Raw genomic sequence first — 23,751 nt, 5'->3', positions numbered from 1 at the left:
GACCTCCTCCAAGTACCTGCAATGAACACGAAGGCAGGTACCAACTAGCCCCGACGCACACAACATCTCTCCCCCACACTCCCACTCTGCTCCATTATCCTTCTCTCTCTTTTCCACAGCCCTGCAGTCTAAGCCTTCAGCTTGTCGGTAACACCCCTGGGCACTACTGAGTCCCAGTAGGGCTCCTGGGGTCAGGGAAATTGCTTCTAATATTCCAGGAACATTTTATTTTAGGTAAATCAGCGAAGTGCTAACTTACCACTGGTTTCTCACAGGCTATTGCTGCCGAAGGGGGGGCAGCGGTGGCGGTGGTGGCGGCCACAGTCTGTCTCCCCGGTCCTGTGGTGTTGGTGCAATCAGGTGCTGCGGCTCTCACACCTGGCAAGTAGACTGGAGGGGGGCCGGCTTTAGGGGCCGTTCTGGAGTGAAACAGCGAATGATTACAGGGATAGGAGAACGAACGTGAAGGGTGCTGGCTGGGAGGTCTTTGTTTCCAGCCTGCTTTGAGTTGGTTATGGATTGGGGTAGCTGGGGGGTGGTACGGAGGTGGTGGAGGGGGCAAAGGTGGATGGAAGGCCACGAAAGAGTCCAGATCTGTAAACATGGTTTCTGCAGTGGGGGTACTGTTAACACGACATCTCCCAGACTGTCTCAGTGTCAAGAGTGGACTTTCATCCCCAAAACGTTCATCCGGAAAGAACTTGTGAGGATTCTAAGAAAGATTTAAAACAAACAAACAAACAAACAAACAAACAAAAAGGACATTTATTAGCAAATTTCCTAGATAGAAATTTACAGGTTGACAGCATTAAGTGAGATCCTAAGAAAACCACATTCAGCAAGAGTAAAAGGCACAACATATTCCTCTAGGCCAGAAGCCCAAGAAAAAATTACCTTCATAACAGCACAAAAGGAAACAGTGGAGGTTCTGCAGCCTAAGATATGGCTATCAAGGAGAGCTGCTTAACTAAACATTCCAGCAATCAGATCAGTTATCTTTTGCAAGATTATGCGATAATGCAAAAGGAGGAAATAAAACCTAATTCAAACGTGTCTTTGCTGAGAAAATAAAATTAAGTACCAAAGGAAGACAAGGCATACAAGGGAGGATCCTCCTAAAATTTTCTGACAGAACATCTACACTCTCTCTGAAATAAGAACTATAAAATGCTAACCTTTACCTGTTATGTATGACTCAGTTTGATTAGTATTTTGATAAACATTATATAAGAATATTTAATTTATAAAACTTTTATACATCTTAAGATATCAAATTAAGATACAATTTAGAATGGCAAAAGGAAAAGAAATGAACAGATAACAAGACTCTATTTCAGGGATGGAAACCACGGCAAAAAATGAAAATCAAGAACGGCTTGCTGCCCTGCAAACACCACAACCACATTCCCCTTTGAAGACTCAGGCTAAACAAGTCTGGAGTCAGGGGCAAAAGAAATTCAATCACTTGACCAGACAAAATTACATTTTATTTAAGGCTCTGATTTCACGGCTGTGAACAGACCACTTTACACGTTCTTCCTTCATCACAAAACCGATGCTACTGCTCTGATACTTGGTAAGAAATGAGTTTTTTTCTCTGCTTGTTAAAGAAAAAAACAAAACAAAACAAAAAAGCAGTCATTCCTTGATTCTCAAGGATTTGTAACTTCATGCAAAAAATTTCTTATTATCTGGAGGAGGGGAGAGTCAAGAAAAGGGGCATCTGGCAGATCTGTTAAGTCTGGTAGTAGGCCACAACCTGAAATCTAGAGACCCAAAGAGGGACAAAGCAGTAGAGGGTCAGAGTTTTCTACTTCCTCTTTCACATTCGACGCGGATGCACACCATGAACTTTTAGCGGGCCTATTAAGCACAAGAGACACAGCTGCTTACATACAGCACCTCTTATCATCACAACATCCACTCTACTGGTAAGGAAACTGATGCTCGGAGTGGTTATGTGGTTGGCCCAAATTAACTAACTGAGAAGACGCAGAGCCAAGATATAAATTCAGCTCTCCCTCCAGAGCCCGTGCGCTCCACCCACCCTACACACGGCCTCTACAGGGGGCGGGAGAATGGGTGCCTCGGACAGGACAGGACTTCCAGGCTATCACAGTCCCTGGAGGCAGTGAAAGGTAATGCACTAAGAAACAGACGCATGCCGTGAGGGCTCCTTGAGAGGTCTGAAATAACTTCTGCACAATGATCAAGTCTCCCTATTGCACCTAGTCGAATGCCATCCCCACCTGCAAGAGCTCTGCAGCAGCGTCCGCGAGACCAAACTCTCTTAATACTCGAATTTGAATTTCGTAGCTGACCGTGGCGCCTTCCCCACAGTTGAGTGCGTAGGCTCTCTGCACCTGCTCAGTGTGCCGTAGTTCCTGCAGACGTCTGACCATGTCTTTCATAATGAGGAGACGAGGAACTGAAAAAAGAAAGGGCTGGTTCACCAAATATCTGAGCTGCATGCAAGACCACCCACCCACTGAGCACAAGAAGGAAAGCATGTGTTCTGCATTAGAATCTTCTTATACATTTGTCGATAGCATTTTAATTTCCTGGAAACACAGTAACTTATATGCTGCCTGGAAAAGGGGAATCTGAGTCTGGAAAAAGGAGAGAAAACCAGGCAGGTAAAGAAAGTAGAGGGAAGGCACGTGTCTCGAGCAGAAGGACCAGGCCCGTGTCAAGCGGGCAAGTGACAGCATGGCACGAGCAGCGGACACCACTAGTAGCTTAGGCTTCAGAGATACAAGCAGGGAGAATAGGAAGAGAGAAGTCGAGAAAGATGGGTAGGAGCGGGTCACGCTAAGAACTACAGCAGTCGCTTGTACAGGGGAATGACAGGACCAGAGGAGGGCGGTGAGGCAGTAATCGCACTCTGAGAGCAGGGTAAGCAGGGGTTGGCTGAATCAAGCCTGCCACCGGGTTTGTGAATAAAGTTTTACTGACACACAGCTACACCCACTTGTTTAGGTAGTGTCTCTGGTGCTTCCAATGGCAGAGTTAAGTAGCTGTGACGGGCACTGCAGAGCCAACAAAGCCTAAAATATCTACCAAATGGCCCTCCTGGAAAATGTCTGCTGAGCCCTGGTGTAAAGGCCAGAATGGGAGTTAGGTTAGAGGCAGGAACACCAGTTCGGAACCCGGACTAAGGCTGTTGCAGGGGGCTGGGGAACTGGGGATACCGTCTATAAATATCTAAGAGACAAACTGACTAGACTGGCCATGCCTATTATTTCTGGGGAAAGGGGGGCTATCATTTACTGAGTGTTTACTTTGTGCCAGGCAAACTCCTAAGCCTCTCACTCATGGTACTTCCTCAAATCTTCGTAACAACCCTAGAAAGGAGATATTATAACCATTTCATAGACAAGGAAATTAATGCTCAGGGAAGTAAGTTATCTTGTCAAAAGTCACACAAATAGGGCGCCTGGGTGGCTCAGTTGCTTAAGCGACTGCCTTCAGCTCAGGTCATGATCCCAGGATCCTGGGATCGAGCCCCGCATCGGGCTCCATGCTCAGTGGAAAGCCTGCTTTCTCCCTTTCCCTCTGCCTGCCCCTCTGCGTACCTGTGCTCTCTCTCTGTCAAATAAATAAATAAAAAATAGCTTAAAAAAAAAAGTCACACAAATAAAGTGGCAGAGCCAGGATATGAGCCTTATTGGCATCTTCTCCAATAAAGCTATAGGGCCTTCCTTAGGGTGAGGTGAGCAAGGAAGAGGGAAGAATCAGATAACGCCAGAATAGGACCAGGTCTTGTTAAATAAGAAAACAAAGACAAGTCTTATTTTTCTGAATGTACTTAATTGTGAACATCTCTGGGCTTTTTAGGTTCAGGTCTAAGATTAAATTTTGCTGCTATTCAATTGTATTAACTCAAGCTGATAAAACCAGGCTAATGACCATAGCTTCAACATCTGCAAAAATCAGCTACAGGAGTATTTCTTTTCCTACTGTTGTATACTTTTTAAATAAATGATTGTCAATATTTTGTCCATAGTGGCTAAATCTGATAAGGCCAACAATGATCAGACATTAGTCCCAGAATAAAATGTATGTGTTCAATTAATAGTTCCTTTATTCTTTTATCTGTCCTTAATTGAAACAGACATTAATAAGCAGAAAGCGAATGGTGCCATTTCTTTTTTTTTTTTTTAATAGTGCCATTTCTAATAATGCCACAGTCTGCTGATGTTTTTGAATCTGGTGGTGGTAATTGGTAAATTGATAAATTTCTATAAAATTTCTGACCCCCAGATCACTGTGGATCTTACCTCAAAAACTGATACTAGCGTCCTTTGGTTAAAATCAACATTAACTGATGCTCAGAAATTTTTGGACGTAACAGTTGTATCTCTAAGGTCAAGGAAAAAATTTCCCTAAAGTCATGACAGGAGCCTGCGCTACAACAGAATTCACAGAGCAGATCCTGGGAAGCTGGATGGATCTCTAGGAAACCAACAGTGATCACATTTGGGAGCACACGTCTAGACTCGAAGATGTAAGTTTATAACTCTCCTCAGAGTCTTACGTGAGCATGCTTATGGTGATGAAAAATCTGAATTCCTTTGAACTAGTGGTTCTCAACAGGAAGCGATTTTGCCCCACAGAGCACATTTAGCAATGTCTAGAAACATAAAAATGTTTCCAAAAGGTTGTCACAAAGGAGTGCGTGCGTGCGGTGCGCATGCGTGTGTGCACATGCTATTGGCATCTAGTGGGTATAGGCCCAGGATGCTGTTGTACACCCTTTGGTGCACAGGACAGCCCCTTCAACAAGGAATTGTGTCAAGACCACCAAGGTTGAGAAACTCGGGGCTAACTGGAAAACCTGTACACACTGGAAAATAAAATATGAAACAAAAAAACCTAGCTTATTAAGTACTAATTCTTTAATGAGAACAATGCATAATGGGTACTGGAAAGTGGAAAGAATTAGCACATATAAAAAGGCTACAAAAATGATCAGATTATTCATTTAAATATAAATGCCCCACAGAAGGCTACCATCTTACCTGGAATTTCATTGGCTACAACTGAAGGAGGGCTTGACTGGTGACTGCTGATCTGCTGGTGGCTCATCATGTGACAGCACTGTGGCACGGCGGTGTTGACCATGTAAAGTGTGTCTGGCACGTTGGACATTCTAACCATTCGCAAACGCACAAGATCTGTTTGCTCCACCATCATCTCATCCAGCACTGACTGAAATAATGATTCAGTATTAAGAGAATCTGTCAACTCATCTCTGTAAATCACGTTTGGAGAAAGATTATAGCCTTCATCATATAAAAAAGGAATTAATTTATTGTTTTCAGTGCATGAAGCTTAAAGTTAATAGTGAAAGGAGAAAGAACCCCTGAGAATCTTTCTGTATCATCTTTGAAAAGAAATAATTATCTTCTGATTGTTTGCTTTTAACTGAAGTATTTGAGATTTGAAGGTATAAAATTAGTCAGAAGGAAATTATACCTAAAGTTACTATAAAAACAATCTATACATGAGCTAAATATCAGATCCAACAACAAATGCTCAAAATACAAAATACTAAAGACTGATTTTAAATTCAACAGATCTATATATAAACCCAATTGTTAATTTAGTTTCAGATGAATCTCAACAAACTACAGAGTGGCCAAAATGATGTATAAACCCTTCCACATTTCCTGGGGGCAATTATCTATTTACTGTGGGTTCAGCCATCAGGGAACAGGGAAGTTCCAGGAGGACTATCTGATTAGCTCCCCGCTGCCCCATTCTGAGACAGAGCAGAATGCAGGATCATTTATTACAGACCTTTTGTCACCAGACACAATCTTTGGTAAAGGCCTCTGCTACTTGTGTGCTGTTAAGCACTGAACTTATTTCCGAAAAACCAGACCCAACCATTTTACTTTTTTCCTATTTTAGATTATTTAAAGTGCCAACCACTCAATAAGAGGTAGATTACTGACCTACTCAATAAAATTAACTTCTCACAAATCCTTTCGCATATCTTAAGCTAGGAGCTCTGACAATCAAAATGAGAAAAAAATTAAGGTAACTTAATTCTATACCGAAACACGATGTTTTGCCTGTTAATTTGTTTCAAAAAGCTTAATGGTGATTTCTGACTTTCAAAGAGTGTCAGTTCCTCAAAAGGCCATCCCAAAGTTCTAATGGCCAAATACAGCTAATAAACATCACAGTATTCCATTTTCACATTACCATATTTTCTTGGTTCTTCATATTATAATACACAATTTACTTAGTAAGCCTGAAATTTTATCTTAGTTTTGTACACTTATTCTAAAACTAAACATAATTTCCAACAGTCAGCCATTACAGAAACACATTATAAGAAACCATGTCATTTCTTTAGTTTAAGAAAGACAAAATGTGTGCAATTTTCTTTCAGAACATTTTTCCCATCTTGAAGATCACAAAATACTATCATTTCTCAGTAAAATTTATTTTTTTCCAAATTAACAATTTGCAACACAACTAAGGTGAGAAAAATGTAAAACGCAATTCAACATGACCTAAGTTATAAAAATACGCTTGATAATTAAACATTTCAGAAAACTATTCCCGTGAGTAGTTGAAGTAGAGTTTACTTTCACTTTCCCTATTACTGGATATTTAGGCGATTTCTGAATGTTTATTACAATACCACAATGAGTATCTTTGTGCTAGTTCATAAAATGTACTCCAATATCTTAAAATGATTTTCATTACCTTCGCTTCCTCCACATAGGGAGAGAATAGTCGAGGACGAACATATATTCCAGCATTTTTTTGCCGTAACCAGGCATTTGATTTTCCACCTTCTGTTGTAGGAAGCATATCTGATGGAGGAGTACTAATCAAGCCTCTTTTCATCTTGAAAAAAAATTATTTTTAGATGAACTAGAGATCTGTGTAGACCTAGAATACTACTAAGATTAAAAAATACACCTATAAATCATGAAAATTTAGGAATATATGTGAAATTTCAAAATACTCCAAATGTTTAAGAATATTTAAAGGATTCAGCAATAAAAAGGTACTATAATGTACCACTTTTCTCTATACAGAGGAATGATGCTTTTATTTTTTTAAAGTTTTTATTTATTTGACAGAGAGACACACAGCGAGAGAGGGGACACAAGCAGGGGGAGTGGGAGAGGGAGCAGCAGGCTTCCCGCTAAGCAGGGAGCCTGACACGGGGCTTGATCCCAGGACCCTGGGATCATGACCTGAGCCAAAGGCATACGCTTAACGACTGAGCCACCCAGGCGCCCCCAGAATGATGCTTTTACTTATTTATTTTTTTAAAAAATTTATTTATTTATTTATTTGAGAGAGAGAGAGAGAGAGAGAGAGAGTAACAGCATGAGAGGGGAGAGGGTCAGAGAGAGAAGGAGGCTCCCTGCTGAGCTGGGAGCCCGATGTAGGACTTGATCCTAGGACTCTGGGATCATGACCTGAGCGGAAAGCAGTTGCTCAACCAACTGAGCCACCCAGGCACCCAGAATGATGCTTTTAAAACAAGAGCTACAGTAATTAAAAATACAATGAGTTGGATTAGCTTTCAGGACTTTTAATAAAAACCAATTTCTGGTTTTTTCCTTACTCATTTAGAAACAGATTCCATCCCCACCCCATCTGCCTCAAGACAAAGCAAGAACATCTTGGGCCTATATCTAGAGTACAAGGATGCAGGCGGTCTGCCTGCCCGGGTTAGGGACAGGAACTCTAGGGGAGGCAGACTGGATACAGACCCCTAAGTCCCCATTTAATAGCCATGTGAGCATGGACATGTCCTTTCATCTGGACCTCACTTTAAGGGTTCCCAGATGGCCCTGGAGACGGGACTCCGCATGACTAACTAAATGTGGTGGCCCTGTTGTTTCCTCGTCTATGCTAGGAGAAAATAAATCAAGTACCTATAGCTCATTAAGGTGGCTGTGAGGATTAATGATGGTAATGCAGGTAATGCACTCAGCACAGTGCTTAGCATACACTAAGGGTGTTTTATGCTTAACAGCTATTATTAGCAAACTTTCACTGGGGACTTCTGGGCAAGGCACAGAATTAAGAAGAGAGAGACGTATTTTCTAAGTCTACTAAACCAAAGTTCTAAATTATCTTTCTAAACCAAAATCAGGGCTCAATTTGGTTTGTGTCCCAGGTTTTTTTTTGTAAAGATTTTATTTATTAGAGAGGGAGAGATCTCATGAGCGTGTGCACAAGCGGGGGGAGGCAGAGGGAGAGGGAGAGGGAGAAGAGACTCCCCGTTGAGCAGGGAGCCTGAAGCGGGGCTCCATCCCAGGACCCTGGGATCATGACCTGAGCCGAAGGCAGACGCTTAATGGACTGAGCCTCCTAGAAGCCCCTGTGTCTCAGGTTTTCTTTTTAGAAGATTTTATTTATTTATTTGAGAGAGATCGATAGTGAGAGAGAGCACAAGTAGGGGGGAAGGGTAAGGGCAAAAGGAGCAGACTCCCCACTGAGCAGGGAGCCCGACACGGGGCTCAATCCCAGGACCCCGGGATCATGATCTGAGCCAAAGGCAGATGCTTAACTGACTGAGCCACCCAGGTGTCCCCCAGGTTTTAAACAAAACCAAATATTGTAAAAACAAACAAACAAAACCAGAACCACACATTGTTTTGTGTCAAATGTTACTCTTGTTAAATATAATAAGTGTCTAATTGCTGCATTAGTTAAAATTGTTTTTAAGAGGGGCGCCTGGGTGGCTCAGATGGTTAAGCGTCTGCCTTCGGCTCAGGTCATGATCGCAGGGTCCTGGGATCGAGCCCCACATCGGGCTCCTGGCTCAGCAGGGAGCCTGCTTCTCCCTCTCCCTCTGCCTCTCTCCCTGCTCCTGCTTTCTCTTCTCTCTGTATCTCTGTGTCTCAAATGAATAAATAAAATCCTTTAAAAAAATTGTTTTTAAGATTTTATTTATTTGAGAGAGTGAGAGAGAGAGAGAGAGAGAGAGATTATGAGCAGGGGGGAGGGGTAGAGGGAGAAGCAGACTCCCAGCTGAGCAGGGAGCCCAATGTAGAACTCGATCCCAGGACCCTGGGATCATGACCTGAGCTGAAGGCAGATGCTTAACCCACTGACCCACCCAGGAGCCCAGTTAAAATTGTTTTTAACTAATAAAATACAGCATTATACAGCATTAGATAGTATTTAGAAAACAGAGAAAAACTCCTAACTCTAATCTACTCCAACTGTAATAATACTTATATATTTCCTGCCAGTCTTTTTCAAATGGATCTTTACATAACTGAATTCTAGAATATATAAAAATACATTATTTTGTATTCTTTCTGAAATTATATTCCATCATTAGCATTTTTCATGCTGCTACATTAGTCTCTCTAACCATTGTTCAATGGTTATAGGCAGCAAAATATTCTGTTAAGTAGTCGTCCTACAGTTTACTTTTATTTTTTCTGTTATTGGACATTTGAGCAGTTTCCAAATATTTAAGGACAATGCTACTAATGTATCAGTTATACTTCCCCTATGGGATGGTAATATTATTTCAAAAAATACTGACTTAATAGGAGAAAAAAATAGTAACTTATGGCTTTATTTTGCCTTCTTTGGTGTGTGTGATTACTAGTGAGACTGAACATTCTTTTCTAATCAGAAATATCATAAATATTTAATTATTTTCTTCTACTTTTTCCATGTTTCAATTTAATATTTAATTCTGCAATCTAACAGGGATTAATTTTGTGTGCAAGTGAAATGAAGGTTTAACTTTAAAGAAACTCCCCCAGCTCACCAGCTAGTCTAGCAACACAATGATTTACTGATATCTGATGGATTACTGTATGTTTAATTGTTATATATTAATGAGGATCTTTTTCTGGGCTATTTTGTCCTTTCTGTTTTGCTGGCATCACAAGTTAGAGGTTTTTTTTGTTTCTCTTTTTGTTTTTTAAAGTTAGCTCTAGGCCCAACATGGGGCTTGAACTCAACGACCCTGAGATCAAGAGCCGCATGCTTTACCAACTGAGACAGACGGCATCCCTAGAGTTTTAAAATATATTTTAAATTCTGGAAGAGTTATCCCTCCTTCATTATGTGCTCTTTAGAGAACTCAAAAAAAATTCTTATCAAACAAACAAATGAACACTGGCAGGGGGGAGGGAGGAAAACCAAGAAACAGAATCTTAACTACAGAGGACACACTGATGGTTCCCAGAAGGGAGGTGGGAGAGGGATGGGTGAACTAGGTGATGGGCATTAAGGAGGGCATTTGTTGTGATGAGCACTGGGTGTTGTATGTAAGTGATGAATCATGAAATTCCTCACCTGAAATGAATATTACACTGTATGTTAACTAACTAGAATTTCAACAAAAACTTCAAAAGAAAATAAATAAATAAAACACTTGTATGCAAGAAACAAAATTCTTATCAGTTTTTTCCAGATGACGTATGTTCCTGAGCAGTTGAAAACACTATCATGATGTCTGTAAGCATTGCATTAAAGTTATAAACCAACATGTGAAGAAGTAATAGTCATAATATTTTTCATATCCATTAATTCAAGCAATTCTATTAGTTTAAAAATTTCACTTTAAAAAAACTACATATGATCAGCTCCATTACTTTTTAATTGAAATACAATCATAAGATTCAGCCATCCTTTTCACACTGAACCAATCTCCTTCTCTTCTCGCTGATTTATTGTTGTGTAAAAGTCTCCAGAAGTAATCTCTACCCTCTCCTTTGTGAGTAAGATCTACTTGATCTACACTGATAAGTGGCTAAAGTAACTCCCCCTAGACTATCTTCTTGTAAAAGTTAAGACTGCTATACCCACTCAACTCTCATTCACCAAACATTTGTGTCAGTGGCCAACACGGGGTACACAATACAGTACAAAACATACGTCTGTCTCTGTCCTCATGGACTTACAGTTTCACCATACTCTATTAGTAGAAATTAAGTACAATGATTAAAAAAAAAAAAAAAAAGATAAACCTGTACATTTTGGTGCATTTTTTCATGAAAGAGATAAATGAAGAAAGGAACTCACCGCATCACTTAGGACTTCACTGTTTATAGGTAAGATGTGTTCAATTCGCACAAAAGGTAGGAGAGAAGAAAGGATCTCTCTGAGCTCTTCAATGTCTAGGTCTCGTCTTTTTACGCCTCTTCTGTTCACACTATGGGCAGTGCCACTCAGTAGGTTTGGCTCTATGAGATAGAAAATGACAAGTCTCCAACCAAATCCAAATTTTCAAACTTTTTTCTCCAGTACATTTTCAGTAACATGCTTTATACTTAAGTGCATCTGCTTTAAAAAGGATTATAAATTATTTTTGTGTCTTAAGTTTACTTAATAGAGGTGTTCTTTGACAAAGCATGATATCAACAGTAGGATAGCTTCTTTTGATTGTTCTGTATTAAAAAATTCTTTTGCACATACTAACTCAAAGGAGAAAAGATGACAATCTATTAAAATCTAGTTTGACCAAGGGCTTTTTCTTAAGATTTCTCACTGCTGTGACTAGTCTTTACTAAAATTAAGGGCATTATAGGGCAAGTGGCATTTCTGGTCACTGTGGGTTATCAGTATACTCATTAGGCTACCATGTTTACCAGCAACTTAAAAAGATATTAACTACCTGGTATCTGAAGCAGCAAAACTTAAAGTGCACTGTATTTAACTTTGATTTTTATGATAGTCTCCTAAATTTCCATAATACGGGAATGTTACTGCATAAAAGTGAACACTTTAATCTCTGACATGCAATATATTCCCACTGTCCAAGGCAGAGAGTAAAGGTTTTCTTCACTAGGGATCAGTGAAAGAAGATGTGAAGTACATATAAGCTTATAACACTGAGTGGAAAAGAGAAATTACTAAAATTTTGGGAATCTTTAATCATGTCTATAATCTAGGGGCTATATTTTTTTTTTCTTAAAAAAAATAAGATCTTTAAATTTCCAAATACAAGTGCCGTATTTTTTGCAAACAGGTTATTTCCCTTAAATCACGTGATAGACACATGGATAGGGAGACAGGAAATAATTTTTTTAAAAATTTTTTGTTATGTTAATCACCATACATTACATCATTGGTTAAGAAATAATTGTTTTTTGAGAAGCTAAGCTTTTTCTGGCATCATTCAAGATAAAATTGTTGCAAGCATGTGGAAAAGGGTTTCTTCCTTGCCTTGCTATGATTTGGCTTCATCCTTATACAAAGCACGCTTTTCAAAAAAAAAAAAAAAAGTTTTTTTTTTTTAATATTTTATTTATTTACTTAACAGAGAGAGACACAGCAAGAGAGGGAACACAAGCAGGGGCAGTGGGAGAGGGAGAAGCAGGCTCCCCGCTGAGCAGGGAGCCCGATGCGGGGCTCGATCCCAGACCCTGGGATCATGACCTGAGCCGAAGGCAGACACTTTAACTGAATGAGCCACCCAGGCGCCCCAGCCCCCAAATTTTTCCCTTCAAGTAGTGGCATCCTGTTTTCAAATGGTATCTTACATAAAACTCCCAAATATGTAACAGGTAATGGCAGAATCTTATATATGAAGGTGAGCGAAAGGTGCAGCCTGGGCTGCTTAGGTTCCTTCTCATCTCTGTGCAAGAGCCTTCTGTTCTAACTGTATTGGAAAATCACTATTTTAAGGGAAATCTTATCAAGGATGCTCATTATCAGCCCAAAATAAATATGACATTTCATCATTACCAACCTTACATCAATGAGCAAGCCTATGGCCTATAATGATTATGTAGCATTATATACAATTAATTCTTGTTGTTTGGAGTAGTTCTATAAAGTCAGTGTAAACAATTAGCAAATACTGAACCACTGCTTCTAAGGGAAACACGGGGTTAGGTTCCTGTGAGCCTCTGGTGCCAACAATTTTATCAGCCGATGAAGACATAACCTTGTTTTATGTGTGTTTCTGTTTAAAGACACCTTATTACTATATATTGTTGATTCATGAACACTGCACTCATAGCCAAAAGCACTGTCACTCATGCCTGAATGAGGCTTATTTAACTCTTGGTTTCTCTATAAGGGACATCACAGCCTTCCTGGGCTTGGAAACATCATACAGCACTAAAAGTTACAATGGGAGGCCAGTCTGATCAGTAAGATCACCAAAAAACCCCCATAAAATATGAAAAACATGCACTTGAATAGACTGAAAAGGACACTTGTTTGCAGTATGAGAACTGATATAAGAAGGCAGAGTGTCACCCTGCTCCACCTGAAGCTGGGAACTTGTACATCAGGGGACTCAAATTTTTTGTCACTCTGAGCATGTCTGCAATTGACCATGAAAAGTGCCGTGGGTACTAATTTTGGGGGTTAGAAGTAAATTTTAGCAGGTAGGTGAATTTGCAAATACAGAATCTGCAAATAAGGATAGATGGTATACTGGCCTTTCAGTAAGTCCCAAATTAACAGGAGTGGCTTTAATATTAAAAACAATTCACATCTGAGAACTGCTAAAAGGCTTTTTTTGTTGGCCATAGAGAAATAAATTAGTAGGAGAAATTAAAGGTTTTGAAAGGCAGGTGTTGCCTGAAATTTTTATGTATTTTGAAATGTGACAGAAAAACTCTGTAAATGCACTAAAAATTTATCATTGACTTGAATACTTTAAACAGGTGAGCTTCAGGGTATGTAAAATATACCTAAGAAAGCCAACAAAAAATGACAGGAAAGGGAAATCTGTATTTAATTTTACTAATTAAAGTGTTTTGAATAAATGTTTTGTTTTGGGCTTGCTATATAGAGGAATACAACATTCTATGAGGGAAGGAGTATGCATACGATGTTTCCACCTCTTTTGCACTATCCCCAATTGGAAGCCATCAAAAGCATTATTTTGCCTTTACCTTCCACAAAATTGAAAAATAAACAAATATGCTTTTTTTGGGGGATAGCCATATTTTTTAATTGAGGTAAAATTCACGTAACATAAACCTCACCATTTTACCATTTTTTTCTCTTTAAATTTTTTATTGTTTTGTTAATCATCATACATTACATCATTAGTTTTTGATGGAGTGTTCCATGATTCATTGTTTGTGCATAACACCCAGTGCTCCACGCAGAACGTGCCCTCTTTAATACCCATCACCAGGTTAACCCATCCCCCCATCCCCCTCCCCTCTAGAACCCTCAGTTTCTTTTTCAGAGTCCATGGTCTCTCATGGTTCGTCTCCCCCCTCCATTCTTCCCCTCCTGCTTTTTTTTTTCTTAACATATATTGCATTATTTATTTCAGAGGTACAGATCTGTGATTCAACAGTCTTGCACAATTCACAGCGCTCACCATAGCACATACCCTCCCCAATGTCCATCACCCAGCCACCCCATCCCTCCCACCCCACCCCCACTCCAGCAACCCTCAGTTTGTTTCCTGAGATTAAGAATTCCTCATATCAGTGAGGTCATATGATACATGTCTTTCTCTGATTGACTTATTTCACTCAGCATAACACCCTCCAGTTCCATCCACGTCCTTGCAAACCATTTTAACCATTTTAAAGTGTATAATTCAGTCAGTGGCTTCTAGTATACTTAAAATGTTCTACACATGTCACCACTGTCTAATTCCTAAACATTTCCATCAACAATATGCTTTAAATGAAAATCATTAAATGAAAAATTTCATTCTAATACTTCTATAAATCAGTAAACACATATTATTTAGCACATAGATAACATTAAAAGTACCCTTTTAAAGTTGTAAAATAAAATTTTCTGGTGTATTTATTTCTACCAAAGTATACCCTTCTCCACTAAAGGATTTTACGGATTGTGAAAATTTCTATTTTCACCAGGCAATAGTGGCTACTGTCAAGACTGACACACAGCATGCCTCCGGATAAAAAACTTACAGTATAAGCTAATTTTGTGAGCTTACCTCTGTCAGCTATTCTTTTCATCAACTGATGCTCACCCCATTTAATCAGATATTTAAGGATATCTTGTTCACTTGCCTAGAAGAAAAAATGGTTTACCTTTATTTTAGTGAAATTAGACAAATGGCGCATTTCATTAATGACTTTTCCGAGGTCATAATGTACACCCAGGGTGCAACTTAACACCTTTCCCTCTCTACTGGCTGTTTGAAAAGTTCCACTAAAACTGCAGTCCACCAGCCGCAAATACACCACCACTTCGCATGTGTCCAGTAACCTATCTCTTGGCTTCAACTAAATTTTTTATTCTTGTTTTCATCTTTGTTTTTTCTTTATCCTATTCTCTTCATCTATTTCAAACTTATTTTACTCTACTACATGGTCTCTATACAGCTGCCTTAAATTCTTCTTGGGACAAGGGAGAGATAAATAGATCAAAGTAAAAGTATACAGATACCTGGTGATTACTATCTTCTGCAGGAACAGAAAACCCAGGTACAGCAACTTGTTTTGGCAGAGAGACTACACTCTGCACAATGTATGCTACTGACTGGTGAAGGGCCCTTCCAGCAGTCTGTGAAATGGCAAGGTGCCCCTCTTTCTTTGTACTTTACTGAAAATCTTAGAGCAAATCTAGGCTGCTCTCCAAGGTTTTTACTTTCTAAATAGAAATGCAAAGCTTTCTAAAGACAATAATCTGAGAGAACTGACAAATCCTAACCTCCATAATGCATGCAGTCTGGATCAGGACAATGAAACGAGGTTAATGAACAGAGATCCTAAATAAATCAAATCCAATTATGACAACATTTGTACTATAATCAAAGCACAGATGCTAAGTGGATTATTAACTCTTCACTGAATCTCTCACTGGGATGGAGTGACATTTTATTATTTTCCCAGTACAAATATAAAGAAATAGGTAATGGCTCAATGGATTTATGTTTTTGTGACATTAAAACTGTTGTATAGTTTTCAGCATAAAATTCATACAACCAATTCCAAAAAAATTAAACTTGAACATATGTTACTTGAAAGTATTTTTTGCAATATTTTAAATCTATTGTTTAAATTACCAAATTAGATTGACATATAAGTCAATGACAGAAGAATTTGCTAAAAACTACTTCTGATTAAAAGCAGTTGAAAACATTATTATATTTTGGTAAGACACATACACTGAGTTTTCATAAGCATTTGAGATCAGAAATTGAATACTACTCTTAACTTTGTGCTGCTTAAGCTACTGTCTACAGTCTAAGTATCTGATACTCCACCAAAACCAAGAAATTGTTATAGTGAATTAATGGAAGCCAAGAAAATCACTGTTGGGATATGCTTCTGACCTTGCCTACTGCCTCAACCCCTTTGGTGCAGTTGGCTGGGACTGGGGCTTGTTCACAATGTTGAGTCATAGCAGCAGGTGCATGAAAGGCCAGAGAGCCAGAAGGCTTTTCCTGTACAAATCTGAAGAGGGCATCCCTGGGTAGGCTGATCTCTCTAGATGGGGGAATAATAGAATGTAGGTGGATTTCCTGGTGCACACATGGATGACAATGAGTTTGAGAGGTGTATAAATGATTACCTGTAGGTAGTCAGACTGGATAGCAGTGAGCAGATGGTCTTTGCTGAGTTCATAAAAAACATCCGAAGTCATGACCTGGGAAAATTCCTCACAGAGGAAATGTAAAGCTTGTCGGTGCACCCATTTAGAGCCATATGGATGAGAGCTCCACTTGAGGATGGCAATTAAGGTATCTAATGAAATGCTCTCAGCAATGATATCCTCACAGCCTAAAAGAGAATGCAAATACTTCTTAAGATTAGTCATAAATATTACGTATGGAACATCAGTAGGTTAGACACTACTTAAAAGTAGCAGTAGTAAAAAAGAACAAGGAGATAAATAAAATTTCATGGACATCCCCAAGACTGGGTAGGATGGGTTAACAATAGGTAACAACAGACTATGACATCTATAGGAAACCTGCTGTTCAGTAGAGACAGATCCATAGAAAGAGGCAGAGAATCTTCACAATTGTATAAGAAAATAAGTATCTGTGCAAATCCAACAATTTGAGTAAGACACTACAGCGGAGAGCCCTGGACCACAAGGGAAAAAAGAGAAGGTAGAAATGGCACAGTTGTGGGAACTGGCCAGTCAGAGAAAGGCTAAAGCTGGGAAACACAGTTCATGACACACTGGATGACATGATCATAACCGGCTGAACAGATGGGTGAAAATGAAGGTGAAACAGAACCAGGAAATTTAGAAAGTTCTGTATCTCAGTGAAAGAAAATCAACTGCACAGAAGAGGACGTGAGAGCTACCTTAACCACAACCTATGTAACAATGACACCTGGGCACTTGAGCTGGACAGATGCAAACCATGACATGGCTGCTGTAGGGCTAAAGCAAGCTCAGGCTTTTAAGATTCAAGCACAGAGTTCTGTGTTGCATTGCTGTCCTGTGGGGTGCTGTGTTCTGTTCTGGGCCCTGTGTTTTAGATGGGGCACTGACAAAACGCCAGGATTCTCAGAGGAGGGCAAAAGAACAGGAGAGAGTTTGAGAGGTCTGTCACAGGAGAAAAGCTCCGAGCAACCAAGATTACTTGGCTTACATAAGAGAAACCTGAGGGGAGACAAAGGAGCTATCTAAGTCTGACAGACCTTCCGGAGGCAGAGGAGAAATGACTGACTTCCCTGTTGTTCCAAGGGCAGGTCCTGGATGTTAAATGGATGTTGAAAGAAGGGGGATTTTGCCTCAGTATTAAGAAATTTCTAACAATTAAGATTTGCTCTCCTCTTGTCCCTCAAAAAAAAGAATCCTTCTAGAAAAATACAGGAGCAAAGCCTGGCTCATCACATAAGGGATAGAGTACCAAGAACCCCTACGCTGGATATGGAGCTGACGTCAGATAGCATCCAAGCTGCTTCCATCACAAATATAAAATCACTTTTAGAAAAGCGGTAACAGAGTATCAATGTGACAGTAATTTAATCTAAACATTAAAGATTAATTTACTTAATCTCAACATTAACCTGAGATCCTGATAAGGAACACTGAGACCACCACAATGGAATCTGTGTGTAAACAACACCCAAAGAAGTGAATATGCACTGATGAGGAGTGAGAAAAATGGAAAACTGTAAACCGCTCTCATGATTTTATGGTGAGCCTTGCATGCCAGTGGTCAGAGGAAGACCTGTGTCATTCTGCTGCTTGAAAGCAGGCACTGGACTAGAGGTGAGGAGAATGAGTCAATCTGACAGGAGAGGCAATCTGATAGAGGTGTTTGGGCACGAAGCAGGGGAAATTAGAGAAAAAGTGGTTATTCAAAAGGATGTATCACAATCCTATGAAACCAGGATATTGGCAGAGGGAAAGGAGAATTAATAACATCATATATTTAAACTCCTGAGAAGTTTTCAAAGAAGTGAGACATGATAGGAAAAAGTGGGCTTTGCAATCAAGACAGATTGGACTTGAAATTCCACCTTGGCCACTTAGAAGCAAAATCATTTTGGACAAATCCTTAGCCTCTCTGAGCCTGAAATGTTCTCATTTGTAAAACTGGGTTTATACTCCTAACTCAGGGTTATTATGAGATTGAAATGAGACTGTACCCTTGACACTCTTCATTTGTTCAAACATTCTGCAGTACCTACTTGCCAAGCGCTGTGAATACAACACTCTTTTTACCACGCCCTTTCTTGGGTGGTATCATCTAACCCCTAAGGCCTTAACTCCCAAAGCATCCTCATGACTTTTTTTTTTTTTAAAGATTTTATTTATTTATTTGACAGAGGGAGACACAGTGAGAGAGGGAATACAAGCAGGGGGAGCGGGAGAGGGAGAAGCAGGCTTCCCGTGGAGTACGGAGCCTGACGCGGGGCTCGATCCCAGGACCCTGGAGATCATGACCCAAGCCGAAGGCAGACGCTTAATGACTGAGCCACCCAGGCACCCCCCTCATGACTTTCAAGATATACAGTTCCAGGGTGCCTGGCTGGCTTAGTTGGAAGAGCATGTGACTCTTGATCTTGGGTTGTGAGTTTGAGCCTCACCTGGGGTATAGAAGATTACTTAAATTTAAACAACAAAAACGTCTACATATGGGGTGCCTGGGTGGCTCAGTCGTTAAGCGTCTGCCTTTGGCTCAGGCCATGATTCCGGGATTGAGCCTCACATCGGGCTCCCTGCTCCCACGGGAAGCCTGCTTCTCCCTCTCCCTCTCCCACTCCCCCTGCTTGTGTTCCCTCCCTCGCTGTCTCTGTCAAATAAATAAATAAAATCTTAAAAAAAAAAAAAGTCTATATATAGTTCCAACCCAGAGCTGTCTCCTGACTCCCAGACTCATTCCTTCAACTTCCCACTGGAGAGTTCCACAGGGATATTCTAAAGGCAAATCAATTCATTTTCCTCTGGGAAATCTAGTACACTCCCCACCCCCCCACACTGGCCTTCTTAATCCCTGCTTTAGAGAAAGATACCTCTTCCTCCCAAAGCCAGAAATCTTAGTACTAATAGTGATTCTTTCTCCTGAAGGCCACATTCAATCACCATCAAATGCTGTTCATTCTATTCTTGTTTTAAATATATCCCCTCCACTGAATCTCTACCACCTCCCCATTTCAGAATCTGATACTTTCTAAACCCCGCATCACTGAAATAGCCTCAAAAAGTTCCCATCTTTCTCCCTTCCAATCTGTTCTCCATACTGTTGCCAGATAATCTTTTAAAATGTAAATTAGATTATATATGTAACAAATTATTCAATAGCTTGCAAATAACTTCAAGATAAAATCCAAACTACATATTCTTGATGGTCTGGCCATTGCCAACTTCTCCAGCCCCATTCCTGTTCATATTCTATACTGCGTTCATTACTTAGGATTTCCTAGAGTTCCACCAAACTCTCACCTCCAGGCCTTTGCATACATTGTTCCATTTTTCTGAAATGCTCTTAATTCTCCTTCTTAACTCATCCACATTTTTTAGACTTAGCTTAGACGTTGCCTCTTTTAAAACCTCACCTTGATCTACCCTACCCTACCCCAAGCCTAGGTCAGGTGTTCCTCCTACCTAAAAAATGCTGCCCTAGTTCTCTCTATATAATAGCACTAAATTCTCATACTATCTTGTATTTCTTAAATATCAGTCTGAATCCTCTACCAGACTGAGAGCTCTTTTGGGGTAGAGGCCCCACCTTATGTCATTCTACAATGTCTGACATTTAGTAGCTAATCAATTAAAAGCAAACATAATAGCTAATACTTTTGAAACTTATTATGTGCCAAGTCTGTACCTGACTTAGAATATTTAATTTCAGCACTCCTATTCAAAGAAGGTGGTATGATTACTCCCATTCTGCAGATGAGAAAACTAAGATTCACAAAGATGAATGAGCTTGCCCAAAGTCCTACCGCTAGGGAGAAGACAAGCTGTACTTAACTAAACATAGCCTTCCCCTCCCGCCAGAAAATATCCCCCTTTTTTATGCCTCTAAACTTAGGTCTTACATGAATCAATGCTCATCAGAACTTCACTTATAACCACTCCTCTTATGAACAGGAAAGCACTTATAAATATACCAAACATGGTGATATTAACTCACAAATGTGAAAGGAAGTCAATTAGGCAAAAAATCAGAATGCTGAAAGGTATATTTTAAGAAGAGATTTATCTAATATTGTCAAATGTAATATTTTCATATTACAATAAAGGATTTCAATTAGTGGTAATATGCCTTTTGTCAAGGTTATTGATAATGGAATGAAAATGTAAACATAGCAACAAGGCTGAAGGGGTGCTGGCAGGGAAAGGCCAGCAAGCAAAATACAAAAAGGCTTCAAACAATGCCGTTTCCTTGGAAAATTCTGGACCAGTCTTGTTGGTCCAAAAACATTACCAGCACACTATCAAAGATGGTTGGATTCCGGCTGACAAAGTGATACTAGGCCAAACCCCACAAGACCAATGTATAAAGGTCCACTTATGTGCAGTGTAGATGTTTACTTCTAGTGAGCAGAATGCCATGTTCGTAAACTATCTTGGGTCAAGAAATAGTTGTGTTTGCTTCTTTTTAAATTTCTAATCTGTCATGGATCAATACTTTAGTAGAAACCAGTAAAAACACTGCTTGAATACTGTGACTATGTCAAACTGCCAAGAAGTTTCTAAATGCTTACTCTCAATAACTGTACTTCCCTCACTACAGACATGCTTTGAGGAGCACTGCTGTCTAGAATCCCTTCCCTTCCCCTGTGCCAGTTTCAGGGTATATGACGGTCAAATTTGTTTCCTCCCATTTGCTACTAATTAACTCTCAGAAGGAGCTCTTTTTTCCCCTTCTGTTTCCTTATAGAGTTTACGGACTCTGTTTCCTAACTAGAGATAAAACGATATCCTTTTCTTTAAAGACAATTAAATTCATAATCAGAATGACTGTCTTTTTAATTTTTTTTTTTTTAAGTAGGTTCCATGCCTAGGCTGCAGCCCAACGTGGAGCCCGAACTCACGACCCTGAGATCAAGACCTGAGCTGAGACCAAGAGTCAGATGTTTAGGGGCGCCTGGGTGTCTCAGTTGTTAAGTGTCTGCCTTCGGCTCAGGTCATGCTCCCAGGGTCCTGGGATCGAGCCCCACGTAGGGCTCCCTGCTCTGCAGGAAGCGTGCTTCTCATTCTCCCACTCCTCCTGCTTGTGTTCCCTCTCTCGCTGTGTCTCTCTCTGTCAAATAAATAAAAAATCTTTAAAAAAGAAAAAGAGTCAGATGTTTAATACCTGACTGGGTCACCCAGGCGCTCCTACTTTATCTTTTTTAAACTAGAAATACAGAGTGTAAGAGTATTATCCAAGTATGGCAGATTACTGCACATATTTACCAACACCAGCCCTCTGATCCCACCCCACCCATGGGCAGAGTATACATCCCCACCCCAAGACTTTGGGACTGGCCTTGAGATCTGCTTTGACCAATGAAATATTAGTGGATATGAAGTGACAAAAAGCTTCAAAAGTACTTTTTGGGAACTGGGCTTGCCCTCTTGCCTTCTGCCACTGCCACGGTAAGAACATACTGTGGCTAGCTTGTTGATCCTACAGGGAGAATGAACAGCAGCAGGAACAGAGCCATCCGGCCCTGCTAAACCACATTGGCAATCAGAATGACCCCAGCTGCTGCAAACTTCAATCTGTAATTTTATTGGCTGACCTGGAAATTTGTGAGAAATACATGTTCATGTCATATGCCAGAGATGGAAATCTGGTTGTTACACAGCAATGGTTGACGAGTACACTGTTTACCTTTTTTGGATGAACTCAAAAGCCTTTATCAATTTCCTTGTAACAGAAAAACTCATTCGTAGCTAAGACCTTGAATGACTCATAGGTGCCATGCATTCTGCTCAGGTGGCGGACTTTAAGTGATGCGGTTTTGAGGTTGGCAGATGAAATATGAAGTTAACTTTTTTGGATTTTTTTTCCTGAAAACTGCATTTTACAGACCCCTTGCTTACTTGATTAATCCCTTCTTCTATTCTTTTTTACCAGAATATTTTCTTTCTGGTATGTAATATTGGCAAAAATGCCTCTTTTTTAAAAATTTGAGTTATGTATTATGAATGATCATGGCAGAGATATAAAGAAGTAAAACAAACTGACATTTAGTAATACAAATGATTGTTCCTGCTGCATGCTGAACAGGAACACTTTCTGTTTTATTATCAACATTTTCCCCCTCTTCATGCTCCTGTGACAACTATAAAATAAACTTCAATGTTGACAGATTTCCTGAAAACACGGTCAGGATCTGTCTTTATTGCCACTCTCATACTTGTACCACCAGCACCAGTGGGAAACCTTTTCACTGGCTCACGTCCATCAGAAAAGGTATAAGCAACTTCTAGATTCAGTTTCATATTGGGGCTGAGGTGGGAAAAGGAAGAACAGAGGCAAGGGGAAAGGAGCGGAGAACCAGCGGGGGGCGATCACAGCCTGCTATGCAGCACAGACAGAACAGTACCTTCAGAGGAAGGCTGGCCTTAGAGCAGGCACGGTGTCTCTTCAGCGCATCAGTCAGAAACAGAAATAAGACTTCAAGTGCAAATAGGCTTGAGAAAAAAGTTGCTTCAGTTCTTTCCAAGTAACCTGTATGGAATGGATTCCAGTTCCCAAGGAATCATGAGATGAGAGGGAAGTGTGGGCAGTCGAAAGCACATATATACGAGGCTTTGAATTCTGGCAGTTACATCACTACCTCTTGACTCTCGCCCTTAGCGCCCTGTGCCAGATCAAAGCGCACCCCGTGATTCTCATTTCCTCATAGAGAGGATGAAATAATCCCATCAGAGTTCTGAGGATTATGTTAAATAACATCAGGGAGCTAGTGTGTCCATCAACATTACCCTTTTTCTAGGCTAGAAATCTTAAATCAGCTATGCTGACTCCGCCTCCTTTGACATATATATAGAACTAATCGATGTGTCCTACTGATTCTTCCTTCAAGATGCTCTTTGATTAGCCTTTTTTCCATTCCCAGGAATGCGACCTCTGTCTGAATCCTTCATACCTCACATATCAAATACTGAAAAGCTTCCTGCTATCTCCCTCCCTCCGTCTTCTAATCCATACTGAGCACATGAGAAAGGTTTTCCACCATTGTCCCTGCATTTTCTCTATTTTATTTTATTTTTAAAGATTTATTTATTTATTTATTTGACAGAGAGAGCAGGAACACAAGCAGGGGGAGTGGGAGAGGGAGAAGCAGGCTTCCCACGGAGCAGGGAGCCCGATGCGGGGCTCGATCCCAGGACCCTGGAATCATGACCTGAGCCGAAGGCAGACACTTAACAACT

At 40.1% G+C, this 23,751-nt stretch overlaps 1 protein-coding gene across 1 annotated transcript in view; it reads right to left on the bottom strand.

Moving 5' to 3' along the window:
* Positions 1–23,751, bottom strand: part of BTBD7 (BTB domain containing 7) — an 80,162-nt gene that overhangs the window by 6,767 nt on the left and 49,644 nt on the right. Inside the window, exons 4-10 of the mRNA XM_028098613.2 lie at positions 16,480–16,688; positions 14,897–14,972; positions 11,035–11,195; positions 6,724–6,867; positions 5,022–5,211; positions 2,250–2,428; positions 260–712 (exon numbers count right to left, since the gene is read on the bottom strand). Of these exons, the coding sequence (XP_027954414.1) occupies positions 260–712; positions 2,250–2,428; positions 5,022–5,211; positions 6,724–6,867; positions 11,035–11,195; positions 14,897–14,972; positions 16,480–16,688 (1,412 nt within the window). The remainder of the gene's footprint in view (positions 1–259; positions 713–2,249; positions 2,429–5,021; positions 5,212–6,723; positions 6,868–11,034; positions 11,196–14,896; positions 14,973–16,479; positions 16,689–23,751) is intronic.

The sequence above is a fragment of the Eumetopias jubatus genome, unplaced genomic scaffold (assembly GCF_037043125.1).
Source record: "Eumetopias jubatus isolate StellerSeaLion01/CBP00866 unplaced genomic scaffold, mEumJub1_p1.0 scaffold_7, whole genome shotgun sequence".
NCBI classification, from domain to species: domain Eukaryota; kingdom Metazoa; phylum Chordata; class Mammalia; order Carnivora; family Otariidae; genus Eumetopias; species Eumetopias jubatus.
Note: the sequence above shows the minus strand (reverse complement) of the source record. Positions and strands in the feature narration are given on the sequence as shown.